Source organism: Anabas testudineus, chromosome 2 (assembly GCF_900324465.2).
Source record: "Anabas testudineus chromosome 2, fAnaTes1.2, whole genome shotgun sequence".
Taxonomy (NCBI): domain Eukaryota; kingdom Metazoa; phylum Chordata; class Actinopteri; order Anabantiformes; family Anabantidae; genus Anabas; species Anabas testudineus.
Genome location: NC_046611.1, coordinates 21,815,613 through 21,837,397, shown reverse-complemented (window position 1 = coordinate 21,837,397; position 21,785 = coordinate 21,815,613). Strand labels below are relative to the sequence as shown.

At 40.0% G+C, this 21,785-nt stretch overlaps 1 protein-coding gene across 1 annotated transcript in view; it reads left to right on the top strand.

The window, feature by feature from the left end:
• Positions 1-20,705, top strand: part of plxdc2 (plexin domain containing 2) — a 79,540-nt gene extending 58,835 nt beyond the window's left edge. Inside the window, exons 8-14 of the mRNA XM_026362070.1 lie at positions 2,879-2,974; positions 3,124-3,205; positions 6,825-6,885; positions 7,078-7,231; positions 11,484-11,522; positions 16,043-16,209; positions 17,493-20,705. Of these exons, the coding sequence (XP_026217855.1) occupies positions 2,879-2,974; positions 3,124-3,205; positions 6,825-6,885; positions 7,078-7,231; positions 11,484-11,522; positions 16,043-16,209; positions 17,493-17,612 (719 nt within the window). The 3' untranslated portion in view covers positions 17,613-20,705. The remainder of the gene's footprint in view (positions 1-2,878; positions 2,975-3,123; positions 3,206-6,824; positions 6,886-7,077; positions 7,232-11,483; positions 11,523-16,042; positions 16,210-17,492) is intronic.
• The last annotated feature ends 1,080 nt before the right edge of the window (positions 20,706-21,785 follow it).

The following is a 21,785-nucleotide window of genomic DNA, read 5'->3' as shown; positions in this document are numbered from 1 at the left end:
AAAACCACACGTGCACAAAATCCAAAGTTTGGCCATGCCCAGTTAACGTTGCTGTGGTTTGTGGGATTTTGAGAAGTGTCAACTGAAAAGGCCGTCTTCAGTCTTTGTAAACAAAGCCGAAACAAACAAGGCAACAAGCAGGTGATATTTGCAAAGTGCGCTGGCTCATGTCCATGACTGAAAGAAAGGGCAGCATTTGCATCCTGCACCTTTCAGTCCGAAGGGTCTGATGTGCATCATTTATGGAAAGAAGCCGTTGAGAAAATAAAGGGAAGAAGGGAGGCTCCCAGTATGCTTTTCAAAATGATGTATGGTATATATGCTTTAGATTGTTGAAAATAGTAAAGAAATGCTTGTTAAGGGGAAGAAGTCATAGATGGATAACTTTTATATAAAGCAAAGTCTGCGTAGGATGCAGTAGTAGCTCATTCCTCCATAGATCTTCAGTCCCTCTGTAAAAAAGTTTCACTGGTTGGAAAAGATGCTGGTGAGAGAAGAAATCTTACAGCGAAAACATGGTTCTGCTTTAGTTCTGTCTTGATTCACTTTACATCTAATTATACAATTGAAAGAAAAATATTTTTCGCCATGTATCACATTGTCATGTCAGGATTTGGTTTTAACTTTCCATGTCCGGAGAACTTTCAGCCTTAATTTAATGTTACCAGAGAAAAGACAGAGAGGAGAAGAGATCCATGACCGCTTCAGGCTCTGCCATCAAGAACTGTTTCAGCCCCTTTTAGTGTCTCTGCAGCCAATTACTGCAGAGTAACCTTGGCAGTCACAGGGACATTTTTTAACCCCACTGGAGCTTGGCCTCGGATTAAAAGCTCAAATAAAACATTTTACAGTGCCTACAGGGCAACACAGACCCACAGCCCATTCAGCAAAGACAGAGATGAGAGATAAGATATGTAGCCTGCTGTGTAATTAAGGTCACGTAGAGGCACACATGAAGACCCTGACTTTATTACACTTTACCAAGATTAGATTATATTACACATATGCATATATCTATCTGTATATACATATATATAGATATATATAGATATATATAGGAGTTATTCAAAAAATGAAGCCAAAACCATCTCTGTACTTTTCTTCTTGTCCGTTCATGGATTAATGCTCCAGATTCTTAGCAGGAAGATGCCAAATTAGGAGCTTTTAATTGCGTTTCATTTTTGGCTGTCAGTCTGTGTTTTTATAAATGTATTTGTGTAACAGTGTAAACATCTAGAGTGCTGTTTTATGGAGGAGCGCGAGCTCTAGCATTATTTCACAATCAATTTTCACCTCTTGACATCGCATCTCCATTGATTTTCATGCAGCTCATTGATGTGAATGAATAAGCAATAAGAAAATGACTGTTGTTGAAACGTTGTCAAAGAAAGTAAACTGACCTTCTTGCAAAGACAGTATTTATTGACACACACTTGCAACTCGTAGTTTGCTGGCATCAGTGGAAGGTAGCTCATTGCTCACTATGTGATGTTTATGTTTGCAGCTTCCTTTCACCTACAAACCAGAGGGCAGCGAGGCTCTGCAGTCTGCAGCCTCAGGCCAGAAAGCTGACCTTCCTCTGCCCCCAACGTGTCATTAGGCACCTGATAATCTGTTCTCTAGGGGCAAGAGGAAGTTAGTCACCAGGGGAGGAGAGGTGGGGAGAGGAAGGGTGGTCTTATTCTCAGATTAAACTGAGCTGACTCGCATTCGCTGCTTTGATCAGTTGTCCAGTGTTTAATCGAACCGGGCAGTTCTGCAGGGGAACAACTTCCTATCACATGAGAAAGCCAACACTGGAGCCGGCTCAGTTATGCATTCACAACCTAACGATCCATCGGCTAAGTAAACACTAAGATCAGTATCAGTGATGTTAAAGGAGTAGTTCAAATAATCCAAGAAGAATCTCTGTGTTGTTTTTTAATGCAAGCTAATTATTAGACATGATGGTAGGACGGATGTTATACATCCCATCTGTATGCTAAGCTAAGCTAATCTTTTCTCATAATCAACAGACAGATGTGACAGAGGTGTCTGTCTACTCATCTTATCAAAGCAAATAAGGTTATTTACCAAAATGCCAAACACCTACATGACCTGAAGTATTATATGATGAATGAGACTTCTATTGTAAGTCAGTTTTTTTGTGTAGCCTATATGTTACACAGCTGTGGTCCGCTGTATTAAATTTCAACTTTGTAGCTCACTGGTCAAGCAAATATATTGAGAAATGCCACTAAGTTGCAATTGCAGTGATTTATTCTGTAGATTTACTGTTTCATTCCTGCAACGTCTGCACAGAGAGTCGCATAAAAATCCAATTAGTGTTTTAAATAACGACTATATTACCGGCACAGAGGAGTTATCATCGGACCTGTTAAGTTATTATGCAGTGAGAGCTACTGTTTGACTTTAACTAAAGATGCATTTCATCCTCTTCTTTATCCATTTGCTCTCGTGGCAGTGAAGATGCATGGCCAGCAAAAACAAGCTGCCCACTTTATACTGGACCACGAGTTATAACAGCCAGAATGCAATGAGAGTCAATGATGTATCGAATCAATCACTCCATCTCACCCCGACTGATGACTTGCTGTTACAGATGACTGGGAAGGCAGCCTTTCAACAGGGTGTGATTTATATCAGCTCCCAGGGGAAATTGCTACCGTCCATTGCCAAGTTGTGGTTTAACACTTGAGCACAAAGAGAGGGGAGGAATGAAGTGCTATGGTAGCATCCCATATGACCTGATTCTGCCTCCCGCTCTGTTTTCTCTTTCTTCGGGGACCATTTGTCCCAGTTTTAATCTCAGGATGGAAGATTTGTGGTGGCTTGTTCGCATTCTCACACTGTCTCTCCTTCTTTCTCCAAAATACAGATGTGAGGCGAAGGACAATCTACGAGTACCACCGCGTGGAGCTGACGAAGACAAAGATCACCAACTCTACAGCTGTGGAAATGATGCCTTTACCCAGTAAGGAGAATTTATTACACCGGCTTTCAGCTTAGTCAGTGTTAGGAGACGATTTCTTATCGTTATATGGCACATTTTCCTTGGTTTTATACCTGTGAGGCTGTTTATTGCATGCATTGTTAGAGGTTTGACCTGTTTCTCCTCTCCAGCCTGTCTGCAGTTCACAAGCTGCGGTGCCTGCATCTCCTCACAGATCAACTTCAACTGCAGCTGGTGCCATCGTCTCAATAGGTAGGACCTCAGGACACTGTCAAAACATTCACCTTCACCTCATTGTACTCACTGTATACTCACTAGGGCGGCAACTTAGAACTTTTGAAGTCTTAAATGTTCAATCCTAAAGATTTTCATATTAAAAATACCACATTAGTAAAATTCTGTATATGAATTCTTAAATACATATTTTGAAATACCTTTAATCACATAACTTAAGGTTTTATGTATTATGCAAACTCTTACATTTATACCAGTAGTGTTCCCAAAAACATGATGAAAGTTAATAGAAACTGCAGCAGGTAGCTGTAACAGCTGCAGTTTCATTTAGTAAATACTCCAAAGTTAATGGGAGTTCATGGTCGAGCACCAACATTAGAACCTCAATTTCTCAGTTTATATGTATAAACGAGTATAGACAGTATTTAAATAAAGTACTATGAATACAAATAGATTTCTAATGGAAACAACTGTTAAATGTGTATTCTCTATTGCCGTAACTCCAGACTCCTGTCTCTTTCCTCCGTGGGTAAGTAGCTTTGCAGCAGCTCCTTCTGACATTCATTCAACTCACACTTGTTCAGTCAACCTCTGCTCTGCTTTTTATCTTATTCTCCCCGTCTCCCTGCACTTCAAACAAAAGTAAATATTTGCGCTGCTAAAGAAGTGTTAGTGTACCTTCCCTGAATTTTTCTGACAGCTGAAATGTGAGCTGCGGTGGGTTTCTGTTTTGGGCAGAGCAGTTAAAAAGGTACACGGGAAAATAAATTGTGGAGAGATAGTGAAGCTGTGTTATCATCCATATAAGTAAAAAAAAAAAAAAGGTTGTTGTCTGAATTTATTCAGACTGACTCGGGGCAGCTGCCGTCTCTTCTCTTTTGTATGCTGCTGCTTTTTGAGCACCTTATACATCAAATATTAATCTGCCACTCTTTTATCGTGTGATTAATGCGGTTGATGGGAGAAATGTGCAGCACTTCTGCTCCATCCATAGAGGTCCCTCTGTTCTGCTTCCTAAATTCTCCTTCCTTTGACAGAGACAAACTAATTTACAGCGCAGTGACATGAAGAAGTGTTTTTCTCAGCACTTTATAGACACTGTGCAGAGATACTGTATGCCCGTAGCAGTGATCTCATTTAGCTTTAGTTTAATTAGCTTCCTAACTGTGTTACAAACTGTCTTACTCTGCCCCTTGTATCCTTCAGCCACTTCCTTTGAAAAAGGCAAACATGCTTTAAAACACATGCTAATTAAAAACTGTGGTGCCCTCTTTGGCTTCAGGGTTAACGAAAGGTGCTGACATTTAAGAGAACAACTCTAATGAACTTGTCTTATGGTGAAGAGCTGGAAAAGCACCTCTGATTTCTACAGTATGTCCAATCATAAAGTGGGTTAACGAAGCATGAAAAATGTCCCAGTGGACCCACAGAGGCCAGATCTTTCTCTTATGGATCGTGTTAATGTGTTTGGAGGAAACGCAGGGATTTGTTTACATGTTATATATAGAATAGGAATATTGGCAGTGAAGTGATAGTAAGAAAGCAACATGTCTGTTGTAGTTAATTGTGGAAGAGTTTTCAACACTTTCTAAAATATTACAAAGCTGGTTCTGTTAGTTTTTTGTTTCAGAATGATTTTTTTAATTTTCTTGCAAAACATTTTCATAAAATAAGAAAACAAACAAAAAAAAAAAGTTTGCGACTTGTAAATAGAACAGCACTGGGTATATCTATTTACAGAGCATCCGAACAAACATGGTGCAAGTAGTTCCTCACACAACACCAGGGCACGCTAAAGTCAGTCAGTCAGGTTCAGTTCAGTTTGTTCAGAACGCAGTGTCCCTGCAGTATTTTAACACAAGAGCCATGTCGGGGGCCTAATTTATTCATTTATTTATTTAATACCGGAACTTAAATAACGTAATCGCATCAAAGCTCCCTGTGGCTGCTCAACCTTGTTTCCTTTAAAAAAGTTACCTGCTGATGAAAAAAGCAGAAAATTAGTTTTACTATCTAGTAGTCTAATTTTATAACTCCTTCACAATAAAAGCCACCCAGTGTTTGGCCTATTGATGCTTTTAATGTGAAAGAGCAGCAGTAGGTTGATTGTTTTCCAGTAGCAGGACATAACACAGCTCTGATACAACTCTTAGAGAGTTCACAATAAACAGCGAGCCTCATATTAGTGATATTAGTGATATAGTTGCACCAACATTGGAAACTGCTGTTTGGGGCTTCGACTTCATGAAAATCTGAAGGATTATATATACTTTAGTAAATACACCATGTTACATTTTATCACTGAAAACATTGTTAAGAGTTCATTCATGAACCAAAGACAAAATTGCAAGAAGTGGGACGAGACCCATCCTGCTGTGAGCGTGAATGTCTGAAATGATTCTCCCTCGTGGGTTCATTTATATTCAAATGAAGAACTTCAACTCCTTTCTAATTAAAAACACTGCGCATTAGATGGCAGCTAGCTGAGATGGATGCCATTGAGAAGAAACAATACATAAGCTTCCCACAGGGACAGGTTCGACTAGACCTGCTTGGTAATATCGTCTCTCATTGTGCTTCCCTCTGCTCCCTCTTGGGAAAAAGCAGCCGGGGAAAAGTGGGGGATTAAGCCAAGGAATCTGTCTTGCCTGATTGAACAGATGAGGTAGATTTTTTGGGGGGGATAAAAGGAAAGGGATGATTAGAGAGGTAGAACGATGAAAATGGATTCCTTCACATAAAACCATTACCATAACAATATGTTCACTAGAGAAACGGGGCCTGCTGGGGATGTCTAAGACTCCGCTGGACTCCTATTGTCCGTGCAGCTCAGAGCACAGATACTGTTGCTCACTTTGAGCCACTGCACCTCTGCATTGTGGGTCGGTCATAGTCTTGTTGTGCGCACTTTTCTATACATCTCCCACATGCAGAGAGAAATATTTGGCAGCTTTTCAACTACACCTTTATGTGCCAGAGTTGTTTCGGTATCCGCTTTGCATATTAACATTTACCTAGACAGAATGATGGGTTCGCCTGTTTGATGCAACAAGTGGTACAGCATGGTGCATAAGCAGCTGCTGCCTAGATTACCTCCTCCTTTCTGAGGTTATGAGAAGTCTGAGACTGTGATCCAGATTTGATTCGAGAGCACGCTTTTCCCCAGACCCCACGACACACTGAACTTCCCCTTCACAGATCCCACATCGTCATACTGTACAAAGCCACTCCCTGCTTACACTGTTTGTCTCTCAGCTTGACTTGAATGTGGGGATTGTTCTATAATGGCAGAGTAAATATGTTTGGGTTTTTGGATTTTTGATCAGGTAAAACATTTGAAGATATCACTAATACACTCATCAGAACACGAACTCAGGACCTCAGTTACCTGCAAATTGCTGCAAAATTACCAAAACCATCCTCAACTCTAACGAGAGTTTCATGCCAATTAGCAAATGTTAGCATGATATCCCACTAAACTAAGATGTGTTAGCATTTAGCTTGAAACACTTTACCTAAGGAGTGTCTCACAGAGAGCTGTCTTGTGTCGTCTCTCACAAACTTCCCTGTTTTCATTGAGTTATATTACTAACCCAATAAGATGGATGTTTTTACTAACCGTTTCCTCTACTGTCAGATGTTCCAGTGGCTTTGATCGCCATCGGCAGGACTGGGTGGACACCAGGTGCCAAGACAAGGTGAGCGGTCACAATAATGAAAACAAATCACGACCACGTCTTTCATCTCGAACTGTTATGTGGGGTAAATGTGTGTGTTTGGAGCTGTCGCCATGATGAATGCCCTTTGCTGCAGCATGCAGGAAGAGCCCCTTTAAATCATCCCTTGTTTCTGAAAGATTGCACGCATGCATGACATCTCTCATGTTTCAGACCAAGGACAAGATGTGTGACATCAGTGACACCACACGCCTCTACCCCTTCACCACCACAATTGTCGCCAAAACGACATCCAGGGGCAAAGAGGCCACAGCAGGCAGAGACGCACCCTCCACCTCCCACCCTCCCACCAGCGCCCCCACCGAAGGTAAAGTAGGAAAGAGAGCTGGAACAAGGCCACGGTGCATGTTGTGTATGAGCCCAGGGCTTCTTTTCAGCTAGTGATGGATGTTCTGTTCTGGGAGAGACGGTAAATGAAGTGCATTTGCTGGAACTATTCTTTATTGGTATTGATGTTTTTCCCTCTTTTACAACATGCACAAGACACTTTTCACTCATGGAGAACGCATAAATACGTTCTGTAACTCTCCACTTAAGCTAAAAAAAAAATGTATTCCAGATGGCAGGCAGCGGAGCAAGGCACAGCAGCTGTGTTTGTATCAACTTTTAAACAATGCGGATTGAATTGGGACAAATCTCACCGGTCTAAAATAGATGCAGCCACACAAACCTGTGATCATCACGTTTATCGCTTCTGGCTCACCATCAATCTTTGTTTTCAGAAATCTTTTATTCCTGAAAACTGCTTTTTCGGTTTTGATGATGGATCTGGTGACATTTCAAAACTATTCTCATCCTGTTGTTCTTTGTAATCATGTTTTTTTCATTTATATATAAAACCTTAACTTCTAATATTTAGCTGTGAAGGTGCACAAAGGCCAATTGTCAGTTTTGAAGGCTTAATGTTTAATAGGAAATTAGACTGAGAGTTTGCTTTTGTCACAGTTAAGTGGAAAACGACTTTTCAATCATTTTGGAGTTTAGTGAAATTGAATTCATCTGATCTCAGCATTGAGTTTTATTCTGAAAGTCGCTCCTCGTTAGTACCTGTACCCTCTCCTTCTCTCTCTCTCTCTCTCCTGAGGGCTCTTTTTAGTCAGGTCCCATGACTGTAGCTTTTCAGTGAAAAGAGAAATCTAACACATGTGGGAATGAAATTAGATTTCAGCTAAATAAAAAGAGCCAAGAGGAAGTAAATCCTTCTTATTATGCTGAACATTTCCTGTTAGGTTTCCACAAAGGGGGTGTACAGATAAATTAAAAACGTCATTAGACTTAGACATTAACATTCCTTTCAGACCGGGATGAAGACATATGGAGTTTTTAAAGTTGCCACATCTTTCCAAAATAAATAATATGTTACATTTTTAAATCCCACAAAAAGACCAAAACCAACAAACACGTCTTACAGTAACGATCTTGCAAACTTCTTTAGGTGGACATCTTTTCACTGTTGTTTCCCAGTAGAGGTCAGGCAGGTTGTGCTCCTTTGATATTGCAGTGTAAAGAACTGAGCATGACTCACTGCACCACTGTGGGAGACCGACCTAAACCATACTGCTGCATAATCTCAGTCATCTGATGCAAATCCTCTTTGAAAAGGAGCAAACAGGATTGTTTTGCTGATGATAGGAAATCTGTCAAGGTGCCCTCTAACATTTTGTTTACTTCCCTTTCTTCTTCTTCTCTCTCTCTCTCTTTCTTGCAAAGAGAGACTTAACAAGTTGACTGGATTCATTGTGCCAAGTCTCAGGTCGTTTCCCGTTTTATGGCTTTTAAGCACTTTATTTAAGCAAACAGGCAATTTATTTTGGTCGGTTCCAGATGTGATGCTATTGAATCCAAACGGTAGGAAGGAGCCGCTCAACTTATCAGGCATTAGTTTCAGATAAAGTCGCGTTAGTGTGTCAGCATGTTACACTCTGTGTACAAAATCCTTACTAAAAGCACACACTGTACTGTATGGAGACTGTTTTATAGGGCTTTGCCACCGTGTGTTGTGTTAATTGCACTGTAAGTGATGTCTGAGACGCCTAACGAGGACACAGCACATTAGGCTGAATCGATGACCAGTCGGTGCAGATATCCACTCTTATCCCTGTGTTGAATGTACTCACTGCAGCCATTTGGAAACCGGACACATGCATCTGTGTAGAGGTAAAGCTTCTGAAGGACAATACTGCGTCAGCTGTATTTATCAGATATTATAGTCCAGACTGTGCTTTCTACCACAAAGCAAGAAAATTTGACTTGGCTTTCAAATAAGTTAACAAACATTTGAGATTGTCTCAAAATAAACAGCAGCAGTATGTGTGTGTGTGTGTGTGTGTGTGCGTGTGTGTGTGTGGGTTCATCACAAGAGGAAAAAACATGTCACCCAGTGCAAACGTGTGGCTCATTAATGTGTTTTAATAGTTTTTGGACAAAATGGAGCTCCACAGCTCAGGAATCTGCTGTATGAGGCTTTGGCTGCACAAACGATTCTAGTTAGGAGCTGCTTATTTGTAACTGTATCGTGGGAGTTGTTGCCTTTAAGAAACACACCACCACACTTATCGTTTAATGGGAGTTGGAAATAATATATTTTCTGATGGTGTTTGACCTTAACAAGAACTTTGTACCTTGGACATGATAGGAGAAGCTGGGATGAGGATCCAGGCTGGTGGTTGAAAGGAGGCATCAGATAAAGTTTTCAACTATCTTAAAGGTTTCTCCACAGGGACATTTGGATCCTCCAATTTTTTGATGTTTATAGTTTTGGTTTATTTTTCATTTACTCTATATCCATGTTTTTCTCTTCTCTATTTTCTTGCCTTTTCTTCTTTCTCCTATTATCTCCAAAGCTCTTTTAGAGATCAACTTGAGAAAGAGATTTCTTCTAGTAAGAGCACTCACAGTTATCTCCTCCTATACTTTTGTGATTTTTCCTCTGTTGTTGAGATTTAAGGCTTTCAAGCCACGTTCTAGCCTGGCCTATGCATTATTTCATTTTCACTAAAAGCATTTACTTTCATCACTAACTGAGGCAGTAGCGGACCTTTTTGTCCATCACATCCCCCATCAATCATCTTGTGGGGTTTAAATGGACACTCCATTGCAGTTGGGTTGCCCGATGGGCTGCTGTGCTGGAGCACCGGGTTCAGGGAGGAGTTTGAAACGTGTCTCGCTGTGAGGCAAAACACAACGAGTAATCCCACAGATCAAGCCAGGGCGTGGTGGGAGGACTAACAAGTGAAAAACAGAGAAGTAAAATGTGTTTGGTCTGTGTGTGCATGAGGTGGGGAGGTCACGCTGTGGTATTTATTGACACTCTGTCTGACTGTCTGACATGTACAGCAGATCAGTTTCCATAACACTTGCCCATCTGATCAGCTGCTGGGATCAAATGTCATGCTAGAGAGCAAGCTGGGTGGATCACGCACAGGCTGGCAACCTGCAACTGGACGATAGAGGAGAGTTAAAATAAGGGAAAGGCGAGATTGTAGATGAGGATGTGTCTGTGGATTTGGGTTGTTTGGGAAAGTTTAAATCTTCTCTATAATATACACAGTCCTGCAGTAAACCCTACATTCGATGAGATAAGGTTTGGTTTCAGTTGAAACTGTTGTGCTGTGATTCGACTCTGTGATCATTTTGAAAGATCAGCAGAATCCCCTGTGTGTGATTCATTGTCCAAAGCTTTTCAGCAGATTTGTTCTGCTTTTCCAGATTTTATCACTTTCTCCTGGTCCGCTGAATTAAGCAATAGGACCCAGGTTCTTAGTAGAATTCAATTTTCTCCATATCGTCTGCTCTTTTATCTTATCACAAAAATTTAACATTCACACAGGTGTCTTCCTGGAAAATTGTCTTAACAACAACAACAACAACAACAACATTTGTAATAATAATAATAATAATAATAATTGTAGTAGTAGTGTATATTTTCTTTTTTTAAGGTGCAATTCAAAGCAAACTGTGGTCAGATATGGTTAAAGAAAGATGCCCTTGTGGCTGCAACAAACCTAGATGTTTCTTTTTCCCAAGAAGCAATGATGATCCATATTCATGATCCTCACTCTGGCATTGAGTCAGACTGAAATGGTGCGGTCTCCTACGTACAATATCTAATTTAATGATTCATTTCAGAGCCCAAATGTGGCTGCATTTATTCTCTTTTAAAATTGAAATGGAAAATCCTTTTGAATTAAATCATTCAGGGAAATATATCTGCCGATGTGTGTGCTGAATTTGCATAATGTGAATCTTATGGTGTGTGTAAATGTCTGCTACCCTTCGAGAAGAACTGGGTCACGCTACATTTCCATATTTCACATGTATAGTTAACTCCAGACTGCTTTATGTGTTGAATTATGCATACTGAGCCATTATATTCAAAGCACTCCTTTAATCAGATTTGGGCAATGAAATAGTATATTTCATGTTGAAAGAAAGATGATCCACTAAAGGAAGGAGCTTAATCTCATTTGGGACATTGTTGGAGTTGTCTATATTGTCAGAACTTTAAAAACAAACTCCAAATCATGTCTGATTGTTTCTTTTTCTCTGTCTCCGTACAGACGATACAAAGATCGCGCTGCATCTCAGAGACAACCAGGGTAAGTTTCTGTCTTTCTTCTGTCGTTGCTGCTGAATCGTGCCTTTACTCCCTGTTGTTTTTGTGGCTTTGTGTGTTTCGGTGCGTGCCTCCTGTTTTGTTTTTGTTGTTAGAGTTGTTACACCTGATTGCTTTTTGAAGGGAAATATACAGAACAACGAATTTTCATTCGCAGTAAATAACAATATATATTTTTTTTTAAATATGCCCATGAACTTGTGAGGATCCTTTCTGTGACAGTCACAGAACAAAGATATTTGTTTCTAAAAGTTTTTGGGTGAGACTCGCCCCTCTTTCTAAGAATTTCAACAGTTTCTGCTTGATTAGACTGGTCTCATTTTTATTTATTGTAATTTTATATGATTAAAATCAGATAGAATGTGCAGACCGATAAAGGCTGTTAAAGAAGTTTATATTGCATATTTGTTTATGTAGAATCTGTAGTTATAGAGTGAGACTGTTGCACAATTTGATCAAAAGCATAAAGAAATTAACAACCGGACTTTAAATTTACTTATTGTGGAGACAACAGTTAAAAATTCAGTTTTTCTGTAAACTTTCTTCGAGTCAGCTGTTAGTCAAGGACTGAAAGTTAAATATATCTTTGACTGAGGAACAGCATGGCCAAACATCTCTCTACAAAGTCCGCTCATGAGCTTTTCTGGATCTTTTGCATCTTCAGCAGATGCAGTTCGACTGTAATACCTTAAATAACATCTGAATCATGTCAAGGTCAAGGCATCTCAAGTATGGACGTGTGTGCTTTAAGGGTTTTGAGCAACTTTAAGTTTGCAGATGAATAAAAGTCTGAACCTCTACGATGCCATGGCAACTGGGCAGATCCGTCGAGTGAGGAAGGTCATGTGATAAAACGAAAAGCTCCAGAACTGCGGCAAGATTTCAGAGCTGTTGCCTTCTAAGTGCTTATTATGTCTTACAAACAACTACATCATCAAAAATGTATTCAGTGTATAATGATTTGAGGAAAAGAAAAGCTGCTTATTGTGTTAGCACTTGGATAATCCTAACATTATTGTACTATGACATTATATTATAATCATTTAATGTGTCTGTTATTACAAATGAAACAGGACTATTAGTGACAGCTGATGGGAACTATAATCTATTTTTCTATATATGATGTACTGTTCTGCAGAAGTCTCACAGTATTGTTGAGAACAAAATAGAACACATTTAATGCAAAATGCTGGGTGCACAGTGAACTAATTTATGTACAGCAGTTACATCACAGAGTTACCATTAATGTGACAGCGACTGACCTTAAAAAATGCAGTGTTTTAGTTTTAGTTAGTGCCAACATGCTTTAGTCGTTAATATGTGCAAACCAGTGTGGGTTTAGAGAGTGACAACATTTCCACTGACTTGTTTTTAGATTGTTACCAAATGAAAAGATTAAAACACGTTAATCTAGTTAACTAGCTAACATATATGAAAACAGCCTGATTGTTTTCATTGATTATATGACTTTGTCCCCTATTGATTATTATTATATTATGATATTATTAATCTCTGCTTCTTTTACTTCACATCAAATTAGTCTGCACAGCTCTTTCGTGTCTGCCCTTCTCAACAGAAAACAATTAATTCAATCACTTTCTTGAAACTATTTAAGGTTACATGAATCACGTGGCCCACTATCGTTTTTGACCCCTCACTGATGCAACTCTTCTTATCCCTAAGGTGCAAACCATCCGAACCGAGTGATTTTCAGCTCCATTGGTTTTCAGAGATAGCCTCTCAAATGTTTCATTTCCTGCTTGAGGGGAATTGGAAATCTGCAGCTTCTATCCCACTTTGCTTACACAAACGCTATGTCTCTCATCACTCGAGCACTCTTGTGGCAGCACTGTGTTCGAATCTCTGCATTTTCTGTATGCCTCATCTTCACCACACAGGCAATAATATTATTCAAGGTAAAAAGTAATTGCATGGAAGCCACCATGATTATCATACTCAGAGTAGAAAACAGACAAGACCCGAGTTTACTGTTAGAATCAAAGAGGATACGTTGCCGTTAGAAGTGACGTTTAGTACATGTTAGACATGTTTCATTATATCAGTCATCTGCGTGGATGATCAGGGCTGTCAACCTTTCAGCATGTTAACTCTCATATTAGCCTGCACGTCGAGCTCGACTGTGAGGAGGAAACGCTGAGGCGACTACGGCTAAGACAAGGAGCAACACAAGCAAACTACTCTTTCTCAGTAGTATCTACTCATTACCAACACTCCTCAGCATCCATTCACTAAGACTGAATTATAGGTCTGTTCAGTTTCTATTGTTACTTTCCTAAAACTCATTAGCTAAGCGAGAGAATGGTTGTAGTGCTGTGTTACCGCTGTGGATCTGATGTCGAGCTGAAAAAGAACAGCTTGGCTGGATTTCTATTGGTCTCATTTGTCTTCCTTCAAACACCCTAATGCATTTTATTGCTGTCTAAGAGCTCTGCTGGTCATTAGTGTTTATGCAGTCTCCTTAGGTTTGAAGCTGTCATGAGGACAAAGCTAAAGGAGAATAAATTCAGGGCAGTTTGCTAAAGTTGTGTCATTTCTCTGTGTACCATTGTGACAGTATTTCAAAAATATTTATGAAACGATAACCTTCAGAATGATGGAAAGCATCATTTTAGGCCAGCAGAGGAATCCTTAATGTGCATATGCAATAAGAACAAACCATTAAAGCAAACTTCTCTTTTTCAACTTTTAACAGTTTTTATTGAATGGATGACATCTGAGAGACTTGTGTGCAGTTTGTCTAATAAATCCATACTAACATGATAAAATAAGACTGTGGACATGGTAAACATTGAATGTTAGCATTTACCTCAAGCACAATTCTGCCTAAAAATACACTGTTTTAAATGCACCACTTTGAGCAGCCCGACGAAACTCAGCCTCAGCGTACTAAGCTCCTCCAGATATCTGGACAGACCTGCTGTGCTTGATCTGTTTGTTATTTAGCCGCTAGGCTGTTGATTTCTCATTGTGTCTACATCTCTGCTCAGTTGCATGCCCCCCGCTGACCCCTAACACCTCAGACTACCAGCCTGTCGCATCATTCAGGGTTCCTGCTGACCAAGAGATGGCTCTTTGAGCGTATATCTCCAGATAAACACGGGAGAAATGCCTTTCTGAGAGAGTCAAACAGACTGTGTTTATTAGGATTAAGCACAATAGTGAGAGTGTTTATTGCCTGGTGTTTGTGATTGGAAAGTCGATCTGCTATGTTTGAAACTGACAAACGTTATACTCCAGAAGCAATGGTAAAAATGCTGTATTTAAAAGAAGGGCACAAGGAATTATGGACGATGGATTTAATACATTATTCATTTACAGCACAAGTGATGTTTCAGTCTAACAATTTCTCCATATTCTCCTTTTTACATTTCCAATTTTGCACTGCACGTCGTGGCTACGCAGACTTAGAGAAGCACACACACTGGACGTGCATGATTACCACCTGGTTATTCTCTGTGCTGTAAATCAATGAGGTAGGAGCCAGGGGAAAGGTTGATGGGCTGACCAGTTTGGTGGTGGCAATAGCTGCTAATTAAAGCCAGAGGGGAGCCCGGAGAGAGGTTGTCATTGGGGCACAGCAGAAGAAATGTGCAGCCTAGTGAACATATCTGAGCTGAATCTGCTGTAATTGTGTGAAACAGGCTTTTGTTCCTCTATTCCTATTTAATGCATTCTTCCTGCTGCCAAATTGCAGGTGAACATTCTCATTTCCCCTGTTTGCAAATAGTGCTCCCATAGATGAGAGTAGAGATTCCCAATAGATTACAAGATGCTCTTTTCATCTTCAAAAGGACGCTCAAAACACCTGCTGGGTTGACTTTGAGGCTCCAATATGAATCTGAGAAAGTGCTTTGAAAGGAATGGCGACTTCCAAGTCTCACTGAAGGACAGAGTTATTATGTAGTCACAACGTACAGCATCTTCAGCTTGCAATGCAACGGCTAGAGGCTACAGCAGGACTCTGTCAGCCTCCGTAGGTCTCCTCCTTCCTCCTCCTATAAGGACCATACCCTGCTAACCTTGGTGTGGGATTACCTCTTACTCGCACTTGCAGGAGAGGAGAACAGCTCATGAATACCTAATAAGACTACAAAACAATCATTCCACACAGTGCTAAAGCTTAAAGCTGAACCCTGCATTTGCTCTCAAAGTGAAGGAGATGTCCCCTCACTCGCCTCGGACATAAAAGCACAGCGACTTGCACTAAAAAAATTCTCTTTTCTAATGTACTTTGCTGCACATTCACAGTAGAGTCTCACTGTTTATGTTTTAAAGTCAAATATTTTTGGTGACGTCTAATTTTACAGCACATTGGTACATTTAGGAAAGGCAATGGTGAATGAGTGCCCCCTAGAGGTCAACAGCAGAACTACACCATAGAATAAAATCACCAACCCTTTCAGTGCTTTTACATATATTTGTCTGTGTCTTTGTATGAAAGGCAATAACAGGATTGTTGTTGTTTTTTGTTCTGATTTCAAGTGATGCCAGCAGAGAGTACCGTAGGCAGGATGCCAAAAAACCAGCCTCTGCACACCGGTCTGATCCTCGGTATCCTCCTGGTGATGCTCATCATGGTTGCTGGTGTGCTGGTCACTGTCTACATCTACCATCACCCCACCTCTGCTGCCAGCCTCTTCCTCATCGAGGTGAGCAAAGATCCCGTCATGTGACACGATGATTTGGAATAGTTTGGTATAGTTTAGTTAATTGAAGCTGACAAAGTAAATAATCTGTTCTTGAGATTTGGAGGTGAAAAGTTGGTCTCTCAACCTTTAAGCCAAACTGGAAGAGTGCTTTAATTGAACAATGGAGAGAGATTTTATGATCCAGTTAGAACAGCTCCTGCAGATGAACCTTATTGTGAGGCTGTTTAGTCAAACTAGTTGAAATTTTAAAAAGATGGTACAAGCAGATTTAAACAATTTAGCAACCACATCAGAGGAAGCAAAAGATTTAAATGGTCGTTAAACAAAGACAAAACACATTTCATAAAAATGCAGACATCATTTTTCATCATCATTTGCCAGATTACAGGGTAATAAGTGAAGAATGTGTATAAGCTCTATGTAGCTTTAAGGGGACATAGAGACGTTGTCTCTGGACAGAGCTCAGTGCATTTTATTCCTTATTTCCTGGCTCATAGAAATGCAGAATGAGTTTCAGAGGGGGATGATGAAACTGCACACAGTCTTTATTAATAAATGAATGTAAATTCCCCGTGGATGAATAGGTTCTGTTTAGAGTTTAGTACTCCTTGTGGTGTTCAGACAGATTTAAAAAACAAAAGATGACCTCTGAAGTTTCTGTTGACGATTTAACAAAGTCATCATCCATCCCTGGATTTTGCTTAAGTGAGGCATAATCTTTGCATCGGACAAACAAAATGAAAGAATATCGTTGTTTTTCAGCTTGTTTCTAACAGATAAAGACGGCCATATTCTTTTTTTATTGTCAACACATCATTTGTCTGTGGTAGTCGGCGCCAATCTTTCCTAATGGAGATGTAAATCTTCACAAATATTTATGTTCATTTTTTAAAAACCCTAAAACATTATTCAAACCGGATTAAATCGTGCATTTGTTAGGCGCCATGTTCAGCTGTGGATTAATACTGATTTGGTGCTTTATGCAGACAGTCTCCTAAAAAGGCCACAGAGGAGTTGAAGTTCAGAAGAAGATTTTTTAGGAAATAAGAAACAAAACTATTTTATATAGTTTTAAAGATCAGATCTGAAAGTGTCATGTGTCTAAGCAAAGAACGTCACTTTTGATTAAATAAATCATATGTCAGAATATAATGAGACTTGAGGTCTGCATGGCTGGTTAATTCTGTCTCATTAGTTAATTTAGTCATTAATCTTGAAGAACCTGTCACCTCTGACCTTTATCCTTAACACTGCCCTCACATGTGTCCTCTCCTCCTTTGTAGAGACGTCCTAGCAGGTGGCCAGCCATGAAATTTCGTCGGGGGTCAGGTCACCCAGCCTACGCTGAGGTGGAGCCAGTGGGCCAGGAAAAGGAGGGCTTCATCGAGTCCGAGCAGTGCTGAGCCAGGAGGGGGCACCTGCATCCCTGCAGCCCCCTCCTATATCCGCCCTTTTCCCTCCTGCTCCACAGGGACTTCTCATCAGGAACCTCCAGGATCGGCCCAATTGAGCGCTAAATGAGACTGGAAACAGCAGCCAATAATATAAGGAAGTGAGGAAACCCTGAAAACTGATCCCAGACTTACCCTTTGTTCAGCTCCTGTTGGCCAGGAACTGAACTGCCGGGGGCAGAGGGAGCGGGAACGACATTGGCGTCATCGACTCCGTGAGCTTCAGAGTTTGTGTGGCTCCATGTTGCCATGGAGGAATTGTACAGCCTGACTGCCTAGACTGCTACTGTGTGTCTGAGGGGGGGGGAGCGGGGTGAATTATACAACATATATTTTCAGAAACAATACAGAGTATGTGAACAGAGATTTCCACTTTATTGTTGGTGAGGTTATACAGTAGAGGCCTTTGTATATCCATCAGGTGTTACTTCTTTTCCTCTTTCTTTTAGTTTGTTGTTTTCACAGAGGTTGGCACATTTAACTGTATAGACTGTCGGTATTGCTTTTCAATACCATCGCAGGCTAAATTGACTTTTCCACAGCTCGCTCTGCACAGACAGACAGGCTGCGGTTGTGTGATATGACGTGAGCTGAACTCCTGTCACTGTGAGTAAAGCTCTGAACATTCAGCATTGGGGATGACTTAGTTTGTGATGCTTGGCTGGTTTCATTTTCCCAAAATGAAGTGTAAGATTTGTTTTTTTTTTTTTTGTTTGTTGGTTTGTTTATTGAGACTATCTCAGTGGGTTTCATTTGAATGGGTATTGGGCACGTTCTGCCCTTCTCTTTATTTTGTTTGGTTCATTGATTGATTCCTTACATTATCTATATCATTTTATTTGTTTCTTATTTTTGCTTTTTTTTTTCCTTACAGCTGTGCCATTTTGTTCCCGACTAGAGTTTGCACAATTTTTTTTTCCATGCACATTTATGTTTTTTCTTCAATTGACATGTGGTACTAATGCAAAATGACAAGACAGGCGCTTGTGAGTGTCAATATATTTTCTAAAGTGTAAGTGATTCCTGTGTGTGTGTGTGTGTGGGTGCGTGTGTGAATGCAATAAGAGCACTAGTGATTGGATATCCACGTGCTTGGTGGATCTATGTTTGATCTGGCTGTGCATAGTTTATTCTTATTGATTTCCATCTGAGGTATCTGTGTACAGTTGTGTGAGCCAGAAGACACACTGGTCTGGTTGGAGTCTTTCTTCTTTTTAGAGCGTGTTGTCCTTTTCCAGTATGTTGTCAGCCTACTGTCCATGTTTAGCAGTTACGATCGGCTCATCCACGTCCACACATACGTGTATATACCATGTAGGCCAAAACATTTGCAGATTCAGGTATCTCATGGCAAACGTTTGTAGTATAGCAGGGTAGGATAGCAGGATTTTTTATTTTTATGAGTGGCCTTTTTTTCTCTACTTTTTTACTTAAATGTGAATGCTGTTCCAATCATCGCTGTCACTGGCCAATACACAAGGCTTCAGACTGAACAAAATCATTTGCACTGTTCAGTATTAGTTGAAGATAAAACCATGTTTTACGCCAATGATTGTAAACGCATGTTAGAGACACTCTCAACCCCCTGGAATTCTACTGTAAAATTAAAAAGTGCAATATTACACTTATTCAGTTTGACACTGAAAATGCATACAAATACAATTACCTGGGCTTTTTATTCACACGTTGTCACCCTGACATTGAGACCAAAGAATAATCAACATCCGAGTGATCTTTTGAACTATTTATCTCAACCTCACTATTTTAACATTTTAATAATATCCATCTGGAAAAGGTGTCATTGATGTGTTCGGCAAGCCCGAGTTTTAAAATGTACAACTGTATGCACAGGTGACCCTTGTCTAAGCCCCCCCTACCGTACAGCGGTTGCCCGGTCATTTTTAAAAGAATCTTTTAAACAATATAATACATTATACATTCATCTGCTTGAAGGATTACAAATTGCAAACATTAACATTGTATGTTGAGGTTTTCACTGCGACATCCTCTGCCAGTTAAGACAGTTGCTCTTACAAACTAGTAAGTAAGTACTATTGGAAAATACAAAGATGTATGTAAGTATGTAAGCTAAGCATAGCTAATGTTAACTAGATTACACTAGAACCAGTGGATTTAAACTTAGCTTATATCTTAAAGTTTCATTTGCCTGGGAAAACTACATACATCCTGGTTATTGTTGCCAACAGTAACCAGGGGCGGGGCTTAAGAAATAGTTGAAATCTTTTATTGAAATCTTATTCTCAATATACGCTACTTTAATTAACACACCGCCTATAACCTTCACACTCAAAGATCACACACACACACACGTTAAAACACAGATACCAAATTAAGAACTCACCCATTCCCTTCTTCACAGCTACACCGTGTTCTCATTGGCGTAAATCTAAAAAGCCCTCATAACTCTCTTCTACAACAGTAAAAGCGTACAGGAAAGAACAAGGGGCTTAGTGTAATGGTGTTAGATTGATCCCTGTGGAGAAATGCTATTTGCAAGTGCTTGGAACATCTGCTTGTTGTACACTGCGACCTGAAACTGCAAGTGTTTTTCTAACCAGTGTCAAAATGCAGTCAGAGAAAGTGGCTGACGGCTGGATTTGGATAGGCGACATACGCAGCCTATACAAAAGCCAGGACTTGGATCATAAAAACAGGAGGTTGTTTAGCAGCAAAGTCTTCACTTGCTTCACTGGACATGACTAATTGCTGTTACTCCCACTTTGTTAACATTTTATTTTAGATGGTAATGACAGACAGCATCGTGGTGCACACTGCTGTGTGCTCCCCTTTATTCTCTGAATTGTAAATTGCATTGAAAAAATGCTAAATCACGGATTTAGTGGTGATTGCCAACGATTGAACATTTATTCCACTTGCAATCTTGATTTTCTCTGATCTTTCCTTGGCATGGCAGAGCACACAATACAACTCAAAATCACACAGTATCATAGCTGTCTGTATTTCTGTAACTACTGTCGTTTTGATTACATTTGAAATAATAAACAATGTTGTTTAAAACAGTCACATGTGCACTGTGCTGGCGTGTTTGTCTATGCAGTGTGTTTACACGGAAATCTAGATTTCTGTCATTAAAGCATTCATTAGATGGTATTTCTGCGTACGATTACGTTGCAAATCATGTCTTCCATTCTTTCCACTGTATTCATATATGCATTCAAGTAGGATATTCATATTTAGTAACTGGAAAAGAGAAATGTTTATACTTTATTCTGGCTTAAAGGTTACTATGATTAATCAAAAATGCATGCCAAAAAACAGATTTGGGAAAGCTTTGGAGGAATGCCGGTGTTGAACAGCGAGTGGGTTTAATCAGCTTTGACTAGTTTTGTGTTTAAAGAGAAAAACTTTTCTTCTTCATGTTACCTATTTGTCATGACAGGAAGCATGACAGTGAAAAATAGTGTCTCTGGCATATGTGAAATTCTTGATAGATAGGAGAACTGCTTCCCTGCTGATTGAGAAGATAGAGCTGTACAGCAGAACAGAGAGAAAGCTGAGTAAACACGCTAAGGGGGGAGATGGAGCAGAGCATCGCAAGCTGGGAGCAAAAAAGCCTAAAGGAGTCATGAGGAACAATAAAAAACAATGTAAAAAAGTTTTGACCGAGCCAGGCTGAGCTTCCAGACTTCGTTACAGAGTACAGATCAATACTGGCTCATTGGCACAAAGGACAAAACGAGAATTAAACTTCCCTAATGTTTGACGCTAGAGCTATAACATATAGAGTCAGTAGGTAATGAAGTGTGCTGCATAAACACACAGGCACACATTCGGCCTATAAACAATAATATGTGGGTGTTAATAGTTGGGCATCCAGCTATTACATTTCCCAAATGAGGTTAATGTGTCTGTTGTGGGCAAGGTCATACCAGTGCTGTGAATCAGGCTGCTGCTGTTGTAAACATGCTCATCATCTGTGTGACCTGCTGTCTTACAGTGGATGAACACTGCCCTCCAGTGGTTAAATCAGAGAACATGTTTTTAGATTTAATCCAGCATGTTTTCAGTCTTATCAATGGTTCCATCTAAATTCTTGGGTTCCTTATATTATTATAGACCTATAGAGAGTTAGTCTCATAATTA